Source organism: Capricornis sumatraensis, chromosome 1 (genome assembly GCF_032405125.1).
Source record: "Capricornis sumatraensis isolate serow.1 chromosome 1, serow.2, whole genome shotgun sequence".
NCBI lineage: Eukaryota > Metazoa > Chordata > Mammalia > Artiodactyla > Bovidae > Capricornis > Capricornis sumatraensis.
In genome coordinates, this window is record NC_091069.1 from 90,452,216 (window position 1) to 90,469,335 (window position 17,120).

The 17,120-nt window shown below is 38.1% G+C and overlaps 1 protein-coding gene across 28 annotated transcripts in view; it reads right to left on the reverse strand.

Annotated features, from left to right (window-relative positions):
• LTBP1 (latent transforming growth factor beta binding protein 1) overlaps positions 1–17,120 on the reverse strand; it is a 456,525-nt gene that overhangs the window by 92,804 nt on the left and 346,601 nt on the right. For all 28 annotated transcript variants that reach the window (XM_068988396.1, XM_068988377.1, XM_068988386.1 and 25 more), the window contains 3 exons: positions 15,304–15,426; positions 11,261–11,383; positions 3,333–3,455 (listed from right to left, as the gene is read on the reverse strand). In XM_068988396.1, coding sequence (XP_068844497.1) covers positions 3,333–3,455; positions 11,261–11,383; positions 15,304–15,426 — 369 coding nt within the window. The remainder of the gene's footprint in view (positions 1–3,332; positions 3,456–11,260; positions 11,384–15,303; positions 15,427–17,120) is intronic.

Here is a 17,120-nt window from a genome sequence, read left to right on the forward strand (position 1 = left end):
TTAAATAGAAGTAGGCTACTAACTTCAGGCAGAGTGAAGGATCATAAACCTGCCTCCAGTGATATGGCAAAGAGAGATGACTCAAAACAAGGTCAGTGCACAAGACATTATAAACAGCCTCTAATCAGGGTAGGTGGGTGATGGAGCAAATTCATAGACACTATTTTTTAAATGGTACTATATCCCACTGCAGGAATATTTGTCATTAATTTGGATATAAGTTTTTCAAGTAGACATATTAGTTTATTCTGGAAATTGGGAGTCACCAATGTAACTGAGAATAAAATCAACTTAATAATGATTTATAGTCAATAAAACATCATATGTTTGAAGCAGCCACATTTGGGCTCCTAAAAAATCTCAAACACAAATTTAATATACTGAGAGAAGACAGTATAATTAATTAATCAGATGACTAAATTGGTTTCTTATAATTTAACTCTAGAAGTACATAAACTTTACAATATGAACTCATAGTCCATTTATACAAGACTTGGTTTTACTTCTATTTGGTCAAAACTCTATGACAAGAAGAAACAAAAAAAAAAAACTATTCCTAAGCCCAAATGTCTGTAATAAAAACAGGATTCAGGGGTTTAGGGGTATCTCTTGGCATTTTTATATAAATCAAGATTCTAATAAGATTTAAAGTCTCCCAAATGAAATACTGTCATAAATTTACAATTCAAATCTTTCTTCTCAATTGTATTAAGTCCAAACCCATTTAGTTTCTGTATTGGGAACACTGAAAACTTTAAGTTTACCTTGAAGATAAATAAATATACACTCTCTAAGGTACATGCTGCAGAATATTTACATCCTGGGATCAGTAAGCGCATTAATTTTAAAAGATCTTGAGGCAAAGGTCCATGTATTTTATATCTGAGGGACACAGAGCTGAATGTAGATAAGATACATCAGGTAAAAATATTCTAGAACCACAACTAAGAGAGTAGACACCATATTCCCTTTTTTAAGAATACTGTGATTTGGGACATGTGAGAGGAATATAAATTATGACAAACCAGGATTTTAAAAGTCACACGTGTCTAGGAACAACAGATAAAAATGACTCTAACAAACTTTTATTTATATGCAATTTGGGCTATATGGAGATCAGCCCTGGATGTTCTTTGGAAGGAATGATGCTAAAGCTGAAACTCCAGTACTTTGGCCACCTCATGTGAAGAGCTGACTCACTGGAAAAGACTCTGATGCTGGGAGGGATTGAGGGCAGGAGGAGAAGGGGACAACAGAGGATGAGATGGCTGGATAGCATCACTGACTCGATGGACGTGGGTTTGGGTGAACTCCAGGAGTTGGTGATGGACAGGGAGGCCTGGTGTGCTGCAATTCATGGGGTCGCAAAGAGTCGGACACGACTGAGTGACTGAACTGACTGAACTAACTGACTGACAGAGTTCCATAATGGTGGAGGAACAATAAGAAAATTTATCCAGTATTAGAAATAAATAAGAGAACAGGTAAGTGTGAGTTTTCAATGGAAAAAGGCATGGGTTTATTAAGGCTAATAATTACAGGAAAATTTGTGGGGTAATTAGGTGTAGCTAAAAATTTTGGAACAAATGTGACTTTTTAATCACAACATAAAAAATAACTCAATGCATTATACTTGGGGGGAAAGATCACTGAATCTGTCTTCTTTCCTTTGGCTATACAGGTAACAATAATTGGCATGGCAATGTAGAGAAAATAAAGGGGAAAGATCTTGGGTTCAAATCTCAGTTCAATTACTTCTTAGTGAGGAGCATGCTAATTAACGTCTCTGAGCTTCCATTACTCAATCACAAAATGGATAAAAGTTTCCTCCTCAATTCTCTACAAATTAAGTGAGGTAATACAGTAACTGGCACACAACAGGCATTTAGTTAAAACTGTGTTGTGATCGGTGCTATGTTCTTATTAGTACCTGTGTCCACTGTACAGTCAGTCTTCCTTTATCCCCAGAGAAGACATTATAAGACCCCCGGTTGGATACTTGAAATTATGGATAGTACCAAACCATGTATACACTACTTTTTTCTTATATATACATATAATAAATTTTAATGGATAAATAAGGCACCGCAAGAGATTAACAACTAATAACAAAATAGGATGAGAACAGTATACCAAAATAAAAGTTACGTAAACACAATTTCTCTCTCTTTCCAATTATCTTACTCTGCAAGTTTAATGCCTTTTTCATCTTATAAAGACTCAGCATGCACTGTGGCCATGACTTTTGCAGTTTGAGGGTCAACAACAAAAACAGAACGAATTTCTTCTTCTCTCTTCACAGTATCACAGATAAAAGATTTGTTCTTTTGTTGCCATTGATCTTAGCAACCTTAAAATAGGATTTTTTTTTTCTTTCCTTAGTAAGTCAAGAACTTTCCCTTCTTCATTAAAAAAAAAAAATACTCTTATGGCTTCTTTTTGGTATATCCAAATGGTTTGCATCCCTACCCTTGTTTTCTGGAACCATTATGAGGTAAGATAAGAGTTGCCGGTACACAGGCACTATGTACATCAACAGCGGATCTGATGACGGTAGAGATGGCTACTAAGTGACTAACAGATGAGATGTGCTGGACAAAAGGATGATTCACATCCGGAGCAGGATGAAATGGGATAGCATGAGATTTCATATACTAGTTAGAACAGCAAGCAATTTAAAATTAGTGAATTGTTTCTGGAATTTTCCATATATTTTCAGACCACAGCTGACTGCAGGTAACAAACTGCAAAAAGTGAAACAGCAGATAAGGGGAGGACAGCTGTTCGGGAGATCAAATGTGATAGCACTTCGAAAAAACAGAAAATTCTGTCCTCTGTAATTATGCCCAAATTATTAATCAGGCTTTTTGGGGGAGAGGAAAAGCTAGATACTGAGTAAAAACAGGGATCAGGAAAAACAAAAAAGCAGAAACATGTTATGGGACAAAATGAAATAGGCGCATGAAGGATATGTAAAAATGAAAAGGTAACTTAGAATCAAATACCAAGGTTGGGCAATGGAAGGAAAGTACAGCAAAGTACAGGTGATCATACTTAACCACAGAATCACGTAAAGCTAGGACATAGTTCCAAAATGCATGAGCTTTAGTCAGTTTGGTGCAGTGCAAAGCAGGAACTTCCTGTACTTGATGTAGACTCAAAAAATTATAATAATACTTATAAATAAATATAATACTTATAAATAAAATCATTAAAAATTTGCATAGCTCATTTATATATACAGTGGTAAAACTGTAAACTATTATCAAGAAGCAACACAGAACTGAGGAATTATGTAAATTATAATTTAAAAAGCAGAGAAAGAAGTTTACCTTGACATCCTTTATTGTCATTTAGCTGGAATCCATCTGGACAAGTACATTCATAGGACCCTTTAGTATTAATGCAATCTCCTCCCTGGCAAACACTCTTGTCCTCCAAGCATTCATTGATATCTACAAGTCAATTTACAAGATGTATAAGACAAACTGTATTAAGAAAAACATATTCCCTATCTTTACACACTAGACTCGTATAAACGAACATTATTTTACATCTCTAGTAATGCATGATTTTAAATGAATGACTGTTTACCTTTTAGAGTTATTAAAAATGAGACATTTTGAAAGGACTTTAGCTTTTAAAATTTGTACAGTATAAATAGATGCTATACAAGATCCTGTATTACACATCACAGAAAAGATTTTAACATATCTGGCATGCTCCCTGTCTCCAAAGAAAAATGACTGTACAAAAAAAGAATCCCCAAATTGTATTATAAAAGTAAACACAAAAATATTGAGTTGATTTATAAGTTCAAAATAATTTAAGAATTGTCAAAGATATATGTCACAACAACAGTACCAACTTCCAGAGTCACATGAATTTAGAGGAGAGATACTGTAAAGATTAAAGGTAGCTTGTGTAATAGAAGGAACTTACTTAAAGCCTTGACAACAGGGTGAACAGTGGCAGAGGGGTAATAAGAGGAGTTTTGGGAAGGCAAAGGATTGAGCAAAATCAGAAGTCACTTACTCAGAAGTTATCACAAACAGGTATAATGCTGTCCAGACTTCTTAAAAAATGTATATACTTGTAACATATGTCCAACTAAAAACGGTTTATGTAAGCACTAATGGGTCTTGACTTGTGAGCATGTAAGACAATTAATGACCCTGCTCACTGCATGAACTTGAGGCAGATCTTTCACAAGGGTTGTTTATAACCTCAATTACTCCTATCAAAGTTCATTATTCCTAACACACGCCATGAATCTTGATTCTGTTGTATGTATAAGATTCAAATTATTAGCACTGAAGAAACCTAAAGGACAAAACCTTCCTTGTTTGCTCAGAATTTGGTATGTTATGGTATTTCTTGCAAATAAGATTGCTACTAAAATACAATTGCATTCATTTTACATGCTAGCAAGGTGATACTCAAAATCCTTCAAACTAGGCTTCAACAGTTCGTGAACCAAGAACTTCCAATGAATAAGCTAAATTTAGAAAAGGCAAAGGAACCAGACATCAAATTGCCAACATCCATTGGGTCATACAAAAAGCAAGAGAATTCTGGAAAAACATCTACTTCTGCTTTCATTGACTACACTAAAGCCTTTGACTGTGTGGATCACAACAAACTTTGGAAAACTCTTCAAGAGATGGGAATGCCAGACCACCTTAACTGCCTCCTGCGAAACCTGTATACAGATTAAGAAGCAACAGTAAGAACCAGACACGGAACAAGGAACAACCAACTGGTTCAAAACTGGGAAAGGCTGTATACTGTCACCGTGCTTATTTAACATCTATGCAGAATACATCATGTGAAATGCCAGGCTAGATGAATCACAAGCTGGAATCAAAATTTCCAGGAGAAATATCAACAACCTCAGATATGCAGATGGTACCACCCTAATGGGAGAAAGTGAAGAGGAACTAAAGCTCCTTTTTATGAAGGTAAAAGGGCAGAGTGATAAAACTGGTTTAAAACTCAACATTCAAAAAACTAAGATCATAGCATCTGGTTCCATCACTTCATGGCAAACAGAAGGGGAAAAAATGGAAACAGTAACAGACTTTATTTTCTTGGTCTCCAAAATCACTGTGGACGGTGACTGCAACCATGAAATTAAACGACTCTTGCTCTTTGGAGGAAAAGATATGACAAACCTAGACAGCATATTAAAAATCAGAGACATCACTTTGCTGACAAAGGTCAAAGCTATTGCTTTTCCATAGTCAACTATGGATGTGAGAGTTGGATCATAAAGAAGGCTGAGAACCCAAGAATTGATGCTTTCAAACGGTGCTGGACTTCAAGTGCAGGAGAAGACTCTTGAGAGTCCCTTGGACTGCAAGGAGATCAAACCAGTCAATCCTAAAGGAGATCAACCTTGAATATTCATTGGAAGGACTGATACTGAAGCTTCAGTACTTTGGTACCTGATATGAAGAACAGATTCATTGGAAAAGAACCTGATGTTGGGAAAGACTGAAGGCAGGAGGAGAAGGGGACGACAGAGGACGAAATGGTTGGATGGCATCACTGACTCCATGGACATGAGTTTGAACAAATTCCGGGAGATGCTGAAGGACAGGGAAACCTGGTGTGCTACAGTCCACGGGGTCGCAAAGAGTTGGACATGACTTAGCGACTGAACAACAACTAAAATACATGAAAATGTCCAGAACTGAATGTGAAGACTATTGCAGTCTATTCTCCTTGCTGTCTGGTTGAAAATGTGGAATTAAGTATTTCTCGTAGAATCCAAACAAGTAATTAACTGCCCTCTGTACCATTCATGGGGTAGCTAAAAGAGAAGCACCTTATAATTTCACTCTATCAAAAGAAATTATTATGAAGCTCACCCATTTTCAAAGTGTTTCTAAATACTGATCCTAAAATGTAAACTACAGCTGATGTGACTGTCACAACTAAAATAGTTTACCACATTTTTAGTGTTTCTCCAACTTCATTTAAGTGTAATTTACATATTACAAATGCATCTGAGAGTCCAAATCAATGAGCTCTGACAAATGTAAACACATTCTTGTAACCATCATCACAAACAAGGCACAGGCATTTCTGTATCAATTTATATCTCTTAGGTTGGATTCTTCAGTTCGGTTCAGTTGCTCAGTCGTGTCCGACTCTTTGCGACCCCATGAATTGCAGCACGCCAGGCCTCCCTGTCCATCACCATCTCCTGGAGTTCACTCAAACTCACATCCATCGAGTCGGCGATGCCATCCAGCCATCTCATCCTCTGTCATCCCCTTCTCCTCCTGCCCTCAATCCCTCCCAGCATCAGAGTCTTTTCACCATTGCAAATGCAACATTTTTTAAAGGAACGAATGAAACACCTTTCTAAGAATGTCATTCTGTAGTAACAAATATAAAGTCTGGAGACATTTTCCTTTGTCTTTTTGTCTAATCGCCATTCCTGTTAACCTTGTGCCTTGGGTGTTTTAACTGCCATCCAAGAGTCAGTAAAGGAAATATGCACAATTAAGAAAAATAATAGCAGGGAGGACTAAGTGTCTCTTACAAAGCCTGAATGCACCAACAACTGGTCTATTCCCTGGTTAACTGACCTTGGGAATATCAAGATTCCTAAAACCAAATTTAACTGAGAAAATGCTCTTAGATATAAATTCTGTGAAAATAATTCTTAAGATCAAACTTTCTGCTAATTTCATGATTTTTGAAATAGTTGAGACAAATGGGAATATTCTAGTCTACTGTTGGTGGATCTTTGCCATAAAACATGTATTAAAGGAAAATCTGGACCAACCATTACCAAAAAATGTACAGGCATTTCCAATGCCCCCAAAGGTTTCCTTGTACCCCTTTTCTGTATGGCTGCTTCTGGTCAGCGTAGTGTTTTTGAGTCATCCAGGTTTGTCACCTGTATCAATATCTCTCCCCTCATCATTGCTGAGTAGTGTTCTATTGTGTGAATGTCTCCTGATTTGTTTACCCTTCACCTGTGCTGAGTACTTGGATTGCTTACAGTTGTACTATTGTGACTATTGTGACTGACATTTTTATTCATATGCAAATCTTTGTGTTAACATATGCTTTTCCTTGAGTAGATTCTGAGGGGTAGAATGGCTGGGCCACACAGTAGAATTAACTTCTGAAGTTTTCTAATGCGGTTGCATCATTTTACAATCCCACCAGCAAGGTAGGAGAGTTCCAACTGTTCCATATTTATTCGAGTAGCTTCCCAGCCACCCTAATGGGTGTTGAGTAAGAGATCCACATTTAGATTTACCTTTCTTTCTTTGCTCTTTAGGAAACTGAGACAAAATAAGAAACAGCATCTCTGACCATTAGTATTATGTGAAAAATTTCAAATCAAAATACAGCAAGTAGAATACCAAGGATATGAATTTAAGGAACAACACTCCATTACCTAGTATGCCCTAGCATCATGGAAATCTATCACTTTTGTTCACCTCTCCCTAAAATAATTTTCTTTCACTTTCCAAAGTCTAGGAGAAATAATATATGTGAAGAAATGAAAGCATTTTAAAAAGTTCAAAAACAATTGGACAGATTTTAAAACAGTTCATTACATTAGAATCTGGTTTAGTTTACATATTTTTGCAAGACCTCTATCTTAGAAAGCAGAAAAAAAAAAGAGTAGCTGGAATATTAAGAGAGCCCAATGTGGGATTGTCCAGCACCACTGCCAAGGGTAATATGAAAGAGAGACTTCTTCTAGGAAAGCAAAGATTTCCTGTAGGAGCTGGCCATCAGGCTTTAAAGAAAGCACCAGTCAGTTGTGGTCACCTCTCCACTGAGAATGCGGGCAGTCGCCAATGACCTCCACTTTGCTAAATTCCATCAACTTTTGGTCCTCATCTTGCCTAGCAGCAATGTTTGACACAGGTTCATTTCTCCCTCTTTGAAATACTTCCATCTCTTGAATTCTGGTCTTCCTCCTTCACTTGCCACTTCTTCTCAATCCTCTTTGCTTGTTCCTATCACCTCTTCACTTCTACATGAGGGACCATGACAGTCTTTGGACCACTTCTCTCAGCTACGTGCACTTCCATGGTGATCCCCTCCAACTTTATGGCTTTAAACACTGTCTACATGCTGATGAATCCCAGCTCAGAACTTACTACTGAATTCCAAACACGTAAATCCAATTGCCTTTCAGATATCTTCATTTGCATATCGACCAAGTTCCTAATTCCCTCCACAAAGGCTTTTCACGGAACACTCCCCCCATAATCAAATGTCATCATCTCAGACTAGCTGCTGCTTGCCTACTTATTTAAAACTTTCCCTCCTTCCCACACCACTCCTCATGTACCCTACTTTAATTTTCCCCTTGACATTTATTAGTTTACTTATTTATCATGTGTCACAAATGAAATGTAAGCTACACAAGAGCAAGACTTTTATTCTTGTCTAGTTTACTGCTGCATATCCTGCACCTAGAAGAGTGCCTGGCACATCCTAGTCACTCAAATATTTGGGTTTTTGTTTGTTTTTGTTGTTGCTGTTGTTTTTAAAAACTTACTTAGTTTATTTATTTCTCTGTGCCAGGTCTTAGTTGCAGTATGTGGGATCTTTAGCTGTGGCAGGCAAGATCTAGTTTCTTGATCAGGGATCGAACCCAAGCCCCTAGCACTGGGTGCGTGGAGTCTTAGCCACTCAACTACCAGGGAAGTCCCAAATATTTGTTGAATAAATGCATAAAAGAATAAATGGATGACTTTGACTTGGAAAGAAATGTCAGAAGGTAAGAAATACCAGCACCTCCCCGTTTTGATTTGGTCTGCAAAGAAATGACCAACAGAGAGAAGGGCTACAAGGAAGACAGAGTATGAATCTTTTTCTCAGGCTTTGCAAGGGACTAGCATACAGCAACCACAACAAGTTACTGAAGAAGGTGCCAAGGTGCACAGGAGCAGAGACTGTGCCTGGAGGAAGACAAGTCAGAGGCAGAGCCTTTGAGGACTGACATGCCAAACACCTCTAATAACCAGGACAACTGAGGCCACACAGCATCACAAACTGAGTGGCTACTGAGTTTGCTGGAGTAAAGAGCACGCGGAGATTAGCGCAATACTCAGGATTCTGACTCCATGAGCAGTCCAGCAGGACTGCAGGATGACAGTATAAGAAAACACAGTCCCTGCCAGAGTTATTAGAAGAATATTACACATGTAAATATAAACGCCAAGATGGCTCTTCCTCTTACAGCTGCGAGAGGCATGTGAACAGTCACCGCTCAGTTAATTACAGCTGAGTACGATTAGGAAGGGCTGGAAACAGTGCTTGTTGGGCATTAGCGGGCTGAAGTCCTATTATCGTTTCAAAGGGAGCTCTGAAATATTGAATGGACTTCAGTCCTATTTATAATCCAGAACAGTAGAGAAATTAAGCCCTGATTTGAAAAGGGTCTGATGATATGCTTAAAAAGAAGGTTTCTTTCTATCTTTTGAAGATAATCTTTCAATATATTTTCCAATTTCTTGTAGGGATATGGGTTATTTCGGATGTTTTTCTTCTTGGGTTGAATTTGATGATTTAAATTTTCTTTTAAAAAGTACCCATTTCAATGATTTGATCCAATCTATTTCAGATACAAATGTACTACTGTCTTTTCATGTTTTAATTTGCTCTATACTGTTCAAATCCTTTTGGATTTCTAATTTTTTTCTTTCTTCTGAGATTTACACGAAATTGGTCTGTTTTATTATGTAGTTTTTTGTTTAATCAATTTCTACTTTTCTCTTTTGTACCTCTCAAATTTTTCTTTTTCTGAAAAGAAGCTTTCTTATGGAACATATATACTAATAATGACAAGCAAGCCGAGTAAAAGGTTTTATTTGGCTCTTCATATAATGGTTTTAGAATAAAAAATATTAGCCTCCTGGTGAAATGGTTACACATTAAATCAGCCAAAATAAGAGGAATATATCCTATAACAAGGACGTATTGCCCAAGATTTAGTCAATGAGCTGGTTATCCTCTCGGCTAGGCCAGGAAAGAGGGCAGAACACTTAGTGGGGTCAGTGCTGGTTTTCAGGGCCTTGGCATGTGCCCTGCCACCTACCCACTTCCAAAATAGACCCTCCATGACTGTTTCCTGGGAATACGACTGCCTCTTCCATCCTGGAATGCCATTATGTCGAATCATCAACATTTACCCAGATATTGTAGTGTTCCCCATTCACAGAATTCAGAAAATCAATTCTTACTCTTTCGACTTATCCCTTGATCATCTGCCTACTTTTTTAGTAGGTACGTTGATTACCACTTTTCACTGGTTATATTAACTCTTCAAAGAACATTACCACCTTAGGATAAAATCCTAGAAGATGATTCACTGATTCAACAATAACGTACATTTTAACACCTCGGAAACTGCCCCCACTTGCCCTCCAGACAAGTTCTGACTGTGTGTGTCAAGTTCTCTGGCCAGAGGAGAAGGATGCTATATAAAACAGTTGATCTTTCCCAACCCAAGGAACTGGGAAGTATTTGGAGCCACTGAAGTATGTGTCACAAAACAAGCTCATTCTCGTCTATAAAATGTGGGGTTCAGAACCTCACGCATACTCAACCTTACTGTGTGAAGCAAACTCTGTGTTCACATTCCTTGTTTCACAACTGATAGGATCTAACAATAGCAAATCAGTAGATAAACTGGAAAAAATGTCATTACTTGGGTGGACAGTGAACCCAGAGAATTCACAAGCACCAGGCTGGTGACAGGTGGCTACAACCCCGACCACCTAAGAGGGGCTCTGAGCCAAGGCAGATAGTGAAAGTGGTTAAAGACTCACAGTGGGATATCTTTTAGAAATATTTCATATGAAAAGCTCGAAATTAAAGTCTGGCTTTTAAAATTTTACAGTTATCTGGAAAATTAACTCGTCTTAGCTTACTTGGACCGTTGGGACCATTGGTCCTGCACCCCAGGGATGCTATACAGAATGAGATACTCAGGATAAACTATCCATAGCTGAGAAAAGTTACACTGCTTCTTTATGCACTTAGCTGGCATAACTTTTCTAAAAAACTGCTCCGAGCAGGGCAAAGAAAACTTGGATCCTCACATTTCTTTGCACTATTTGTGTGACCTTGGGGAAAATATCTCGCAGGGATCAAAAGTCCTCAACCCTGAAGTCAAAAGTATGGGGTTGAGGAAAGAAGCCAGGATGATGTTCAGATTTCCCTGATCCTGATTCTGGCATTTTATGATTCTGTAACCAAGAGTAACTCTCACCTTCACAATGGTCTCCAAGGGCAGATGCTCTGTAACCGTGGTCACAAACACAGAGGAAGGAGCCCTCTGTGTTCCTGCACTGCCCATTACTGCAGAGATGATGGTGCTGGCATTCATCAATATCTGTGAGCAAGAGAGTAAAAGGAAACTTAAAAGCGGTGCTTTAAAAGGGAGGTTTTTAAAAAGTATTTATTTGCCTATGTCAGATGGGATCTTCGTTGCCGCATGCAGGCTTCTCTGTAGCTATGGTGTACAGGTCCAGTTGCCCTGCAGCATGTGGGATCTTAGTTCCCCAACCAGGGATCAAACCTACATGCCCTGTATTAGAACGCAGATTCCTAACCATTGGACCACATGGAAATCCCTAAAAGTGAGTTTTTAATCATTCATGTAAAGATCTGTAAACCTTCTGATTTCTAATTAATTTAGAATTTTTATCATGTGACTCAGACTGAGCTCTAGTAAAAAGGTCACTCATTAATATTTCAGTAGGGAAAACCCGATGAGAAATGAGCTAAGAACCTGTACACATGTATCCACTGGGCACTGATGAGGGGCAAATACTTGGCTGTAATCTGGGAATCACAATAAAGCTTCTTAGAATTCCTTCTATAGATTCAAGTATAGATTCAACTCTGAGTTTAAAAGCACTATGGCCTATGATAGCCTAAAGCAGGGATCAGTAAGCTATAGCCTACCACTGCCTATTACTGTTAATAAAGTTTTATTGGAAAACAGCACCACACAATGGTCCTTCCCTGCTCTCAGCCTATCTGATACCTGTGTTTCCTATGAATCTTTCTTCCTCGATGCTCACATCTTCTGCTAGACATTATTTGTTCTGTAACCACACCCTGAGCTCAGACTCACACACATGCCTGCATCATATCCACATACAAAAGGCAAATAAATGTATTTCATATATTTCATCACTTACTTTAACCATTAGATTTTAAGTTTCTTGAGGCAGAGCCCATGTCTACCACACTCTTCACTGCTCTTCAGATGACCCAGTATTTTACCAATCAGCAGGCACTTAATTCATGTAGGTTGCTGATAAACTTTGTTGATTATATTTACATATATGGGCCTACATCTGGCAATGTGATTCTTTATTTATTTTTAACTGAAGAATAATTGCTTTACAATGTTGCATTGGTTTCTGCCATACATCAACATGAGTCAGTCATGGTATACATATGCCCCTCCATCTTGAACACCCCTCCCACCTCTTCCCACCCCTCTAGGTTGTTACAGAGCCCCAGTTTGAGTTCCCCGGGTCATACAGCAAATTCCCATTGGCTATGTATTTTACATATGGTAGTGTATGTTTCCATGCTACTCTCTCCATTCATCCCACTCTCTCCTTCCCGCCATCCTCCCACGTCCGTAAGTCTGTGCTCTATGTCTGCACCTCCACTGCTGCCCCGCAAAAGGTTCATCAGTACCATGTTTCTAAATTTCATATATGCGTTAATATACGATATTTGTTTTTCTCTTTATGACTTACTTCACTCTGCATAATAGATTCTAGGTTTATCCACCTCATTAGAACTGACTAAAATGTGTTCCTTTTATAGCTAAGTAATATTCCGTTGTATATATGTACCACAGTTTCTTTTTTTTTTTTAAGATTTTAAATTTTTATTTTTACTTTATTTTACTTTACAGTACTGTATTGGTTTTGCCATACATTGATATGAATCCACCACGGGTGTACATGCGTTCCCAAACATGAACCCCCCTCCCACCTCCCTCCCCATAACATCTCTCTGGGTGATCACCGTGCACCAGCCCCAAGCATCCTGTATCCTGCATCGGACATAGACTGGAGATTCGTTTCTTACATGATAGTATACATGTTTCAATGCCATTCTCCCAAATCATCCCACCCTCTCCCTCTCCCTCAGAGTCCAAAAGTCCGCTCTACACATCTGTGTCTCTTTTGCTGTCTCGCATACAGGGTCATCATTGCCATCTTTCTACATTCCATATATATGTGTTAGTATACTGTATTGGTGTTTTTCTTTCTGGCTTACTTCACTCTGTATAATCGGCTCCAGTTTCATCTATCTCATTAGAACTGATTCAAATGTATTCTTTTTAATGGCAGAGTAATACTCCATTGTGTATATGTACCACAGCTTTCTTATCCATTCATCTGCTGATGGACATCTAGGTTGTTTCCATGTCCTGGCTATTATAAACAGTGCTGCGATGAACATTGGGGTACATGTGTCTCTTTCAATTCTGGTCTCCTCAGTGTGTATGCCCAGCAGTGGGATTGCTGGGTCATAAGGCAGCTCTATTTCTAGTTTTTTAAGGAATCTCCACACTGTTCTCCATAGTGGCTGTACTAGTTTGCATTCCCACCAACAGTGTAGGAGGGTTCCCTTTTCTCCACACCCTCTCCAGCATTTATTGCTTGCAGACTTTTGGATCGCAGCCATTCTGACTGGTGTGAAGTGGGTACCACAGTTTCTTTATCCATTCACCTGTCAATGGATATCGAGGTTGCTTCCATGTCCTAGCTATTGTAAACAGTGCTGCAATGAACAGTGGAGTACATGTTTTTTGTTTTCTTTCAAATTTTGGTGTGACCCTACTGCTAACCTGGTGAGTGATTCTCCCATGTCTGATTTATCTCTTGGAGTGACATCACAGGCTCTTCAAAAGAAAGGCCTGTGAGCACAATAGCCTTATTATATTATGTATGGGCCTCTACTCTTACCACACATTCATCTGTACAGTTCAGTATTCATAAAATAAAGAACTTTGAGAGGGACTAGAATTAAGACCAAATCACCTAATTAATCTGTGTACATGAGTGTGCTTGTACGCGTCTGATCAGTCTTCACCGTTAGGTTAGGTTGCCATGGGCGGAGTTCCTCACGCTGGCCCCCGCCCATGGCATTAGGTACTGTAATGACTTTCTATATTCTAGAAAGGGATAATAGAAGAAGGTTATGATACTATTGGTAGATCCCTTTATAGTATCATTATACCTTGTCTCTTTTATAATCCACCTCAAGAAACCTTTCTACTCATTAAATATCTAAGTTTACATACAGACACGGATAGAAATTGTTTCCTTATAATAAAACAACTGATTATGTACAGTGTGTATTCTGTTCTTAAATGACATTTCTTTTCAAGAATTCTGGATATCTGTGCTTGTCACAGGCAATACCACGGCATCTTTAAACTCAGGAAACATATCCTCTTACTGAGAAGTAAAGTACAGTTAACCCTTGAATAATGCAGATACTGACCACCACACAGTCAAATGTCCACATTTAACCTGACAGCTTGTCTTCTGTATCCACATTTCTATATCTGAGGATTCAACCAATCGCAGATGGTGTAATACTCTAAGTATTTACCAAAAAATCTGCATATAAATGGACTCATGAAGTTCAAACGTGTGTTGTTGAAGGGTCAACTTGTAATTCTGTATGAAGTTCACTGAAACAAACTAACTTTTTAAAGTCTACGGTCAACCCCAGCAAGGTCCAGAATCCTCACTGTCACCTGTAGGCACAGAGCACATTGCACAGACTTTATCCCTGAGTACAAGGCAGACATTATTTCAGTCTGCCTAAAGTCTTTAGTGATTTTTTTTTTAAAGAAGGATTTTAAAAGCTCAATGCACACAAAAACTAAATCATTAATATTCCACAACGTAATACCAGGCAGACATAATTCCCTTAAGTAAATGTTAATCCTATTGTGTGAAACTTTCATGTAATTTAAATAGAATTGATTTTCTGCAAATAAGGAATTACACAGGGAGCAACCATTTTTCTTTTCAATAGTAATGCCAGCCACTGATCACTAATACCATAGTTTTCAAATTCAGCCTTTTAAAATCCTGTTTCATTGATTTTCCTGACTTAAGTATAAGTCCCTTGCTTTGTGGCACAAACAATCATCTGGGTAGTTTCTCAGGAACACATTCACACACCTGCTTTACTGAGTGCACATTTTTTTAAGGCAGGTGCCTTAAACTGAAATCACAGGAGTTCATGTTGCCACACACCTACCTTCACATTGGTCTTTTGCTGCTGATAGCTGGTAGCCTTGCCCACAGGTACACCTGAAGGAGCCATCGGTGTTTTTGCACTGCCCATTCATGCACATAGTCCCTTGCTGACATTCATCAATATCTGTAAACACAGTGACAATTGCTTTACATTAAGTCTTACATCTAGACACCCATTAGCTCAAGTCTGAGACCCTAATCCAAGCTGCTGCCCTCTAAGCCTTCCATTTCCAGGGTGGACTTTTATGGCATGACCCAAAACAACAGAAAATTTTCAATAAACATTAAAAAAGAAGTTCTGCCCCCTATAATGCATTCTGGGGTTATTACTACAAAAATAATAGTACTTCTGCTATGTGAGGTACTATAATTTTAATTTGAATCAGCCCACTGATGTTCTTCATATCAACTTCAGTGTGCTGGACTGTAGAAAACAATTACAAATAGATGATAAATTTATGATGAAATAAAAGTGTGTTCAATACAACATCAAGCTCTTTGCCATGTCTCTCTCTCTCACTCTGGATATAACACAAATATAATATGAAATATTTCACAGTTGATAAAGAAAGAATCTCAAGCACAAAATAATGACTATGAAGCAGCTTGCTGACCTATGAAGTTTTAAGAAAGAAGGCAGAATTAACGCTCTCCCAAGAACTTTAGAAATAAAACCAGAATGGAGGCAGTTGTGGAGGGAAATAGACACTTCTACTATATTAGAAGTTGGAAAAGTGTAAGATCAAACAGTTGTGTTAAAGGACACTGAGCTCATTTTCAAAGTAACAAGGAAAGCCAAGAGAAATGATCCTGTTTTGATGACAGATGTTGGAAAGTCAAAGAGAAAGTGATGAGTGAGGAGTTTTCAAAACACCTTGCGTAAACAAAAAGCTATTGACTGAGAAAAAACGTAATTCTTTGTAAGTGTTCTAATCATGGAAATGAATTTACATAAATGAAGAAAAGACTGGGCTCATCAGTAACTTGAACACTTGAGGCTGAAGCAGCACTTATTTCCTAAATGTTTTTGTTTGGACATGAGGTTGATCCAATTTAACCAGGTAACTCTCTCTTGTCTTCTCTATGCAGATAAAGCCTCAGAATGTCCTGCTGAGTAGTTACTCAGTTTGTGAGAGTTTATGATGATTAAAATGTGGTAGTATTGAACTTCACCACCTGCACTACAGGTTTGTTGTGAGAATTACTGGAGAGAACGGATGAAAACACACCAGCCCTATACTGAGTGGGAGAAAGAAGTCCTAGTCTAAAAAGAGCACTGTCTTAAGGAAACCAGGTCCCAAAGATTAATGTCTAACTATTGCTTCCTTCTGAAAATATCCTATTATTGAACAAAATGCATCTACAAGTTTTTGCCAGGAGAACTCAACCAACTGCACAGTCCATTCCCTTAAATATCACTGACAATTATCTGCTTCCTAAGCAAAGTTGCATTTAACCACCAGTGAGGCATTATTAACCTTTTGAATTTTACCCTGATACAAGCAAGGTAAGTCAGGTTATCCCACATAACCTGAAAAAGCTCACATTGACTATTAATGTATTCAGAGTTCAGGAATGTTTCTGATTTAATTTCTTCTAGCAATTAGTTTACTAGAAACTTCTGTGTCACTTCTTGTGCAATCAATCCCTTCTTTTGTATATAATTCCTAGCTGTCAACCATTGACTATCAACAGAAAAATTAAGTAAGAAGTTTGTCTTGCGAATGATTCAACACCTTTCCAAAACTCTCAGTATACTAGCTTTTCCAGTGGTCGTCAGCGAAGAGGAGCCCACATCATATTTTCTTTCAGCACATT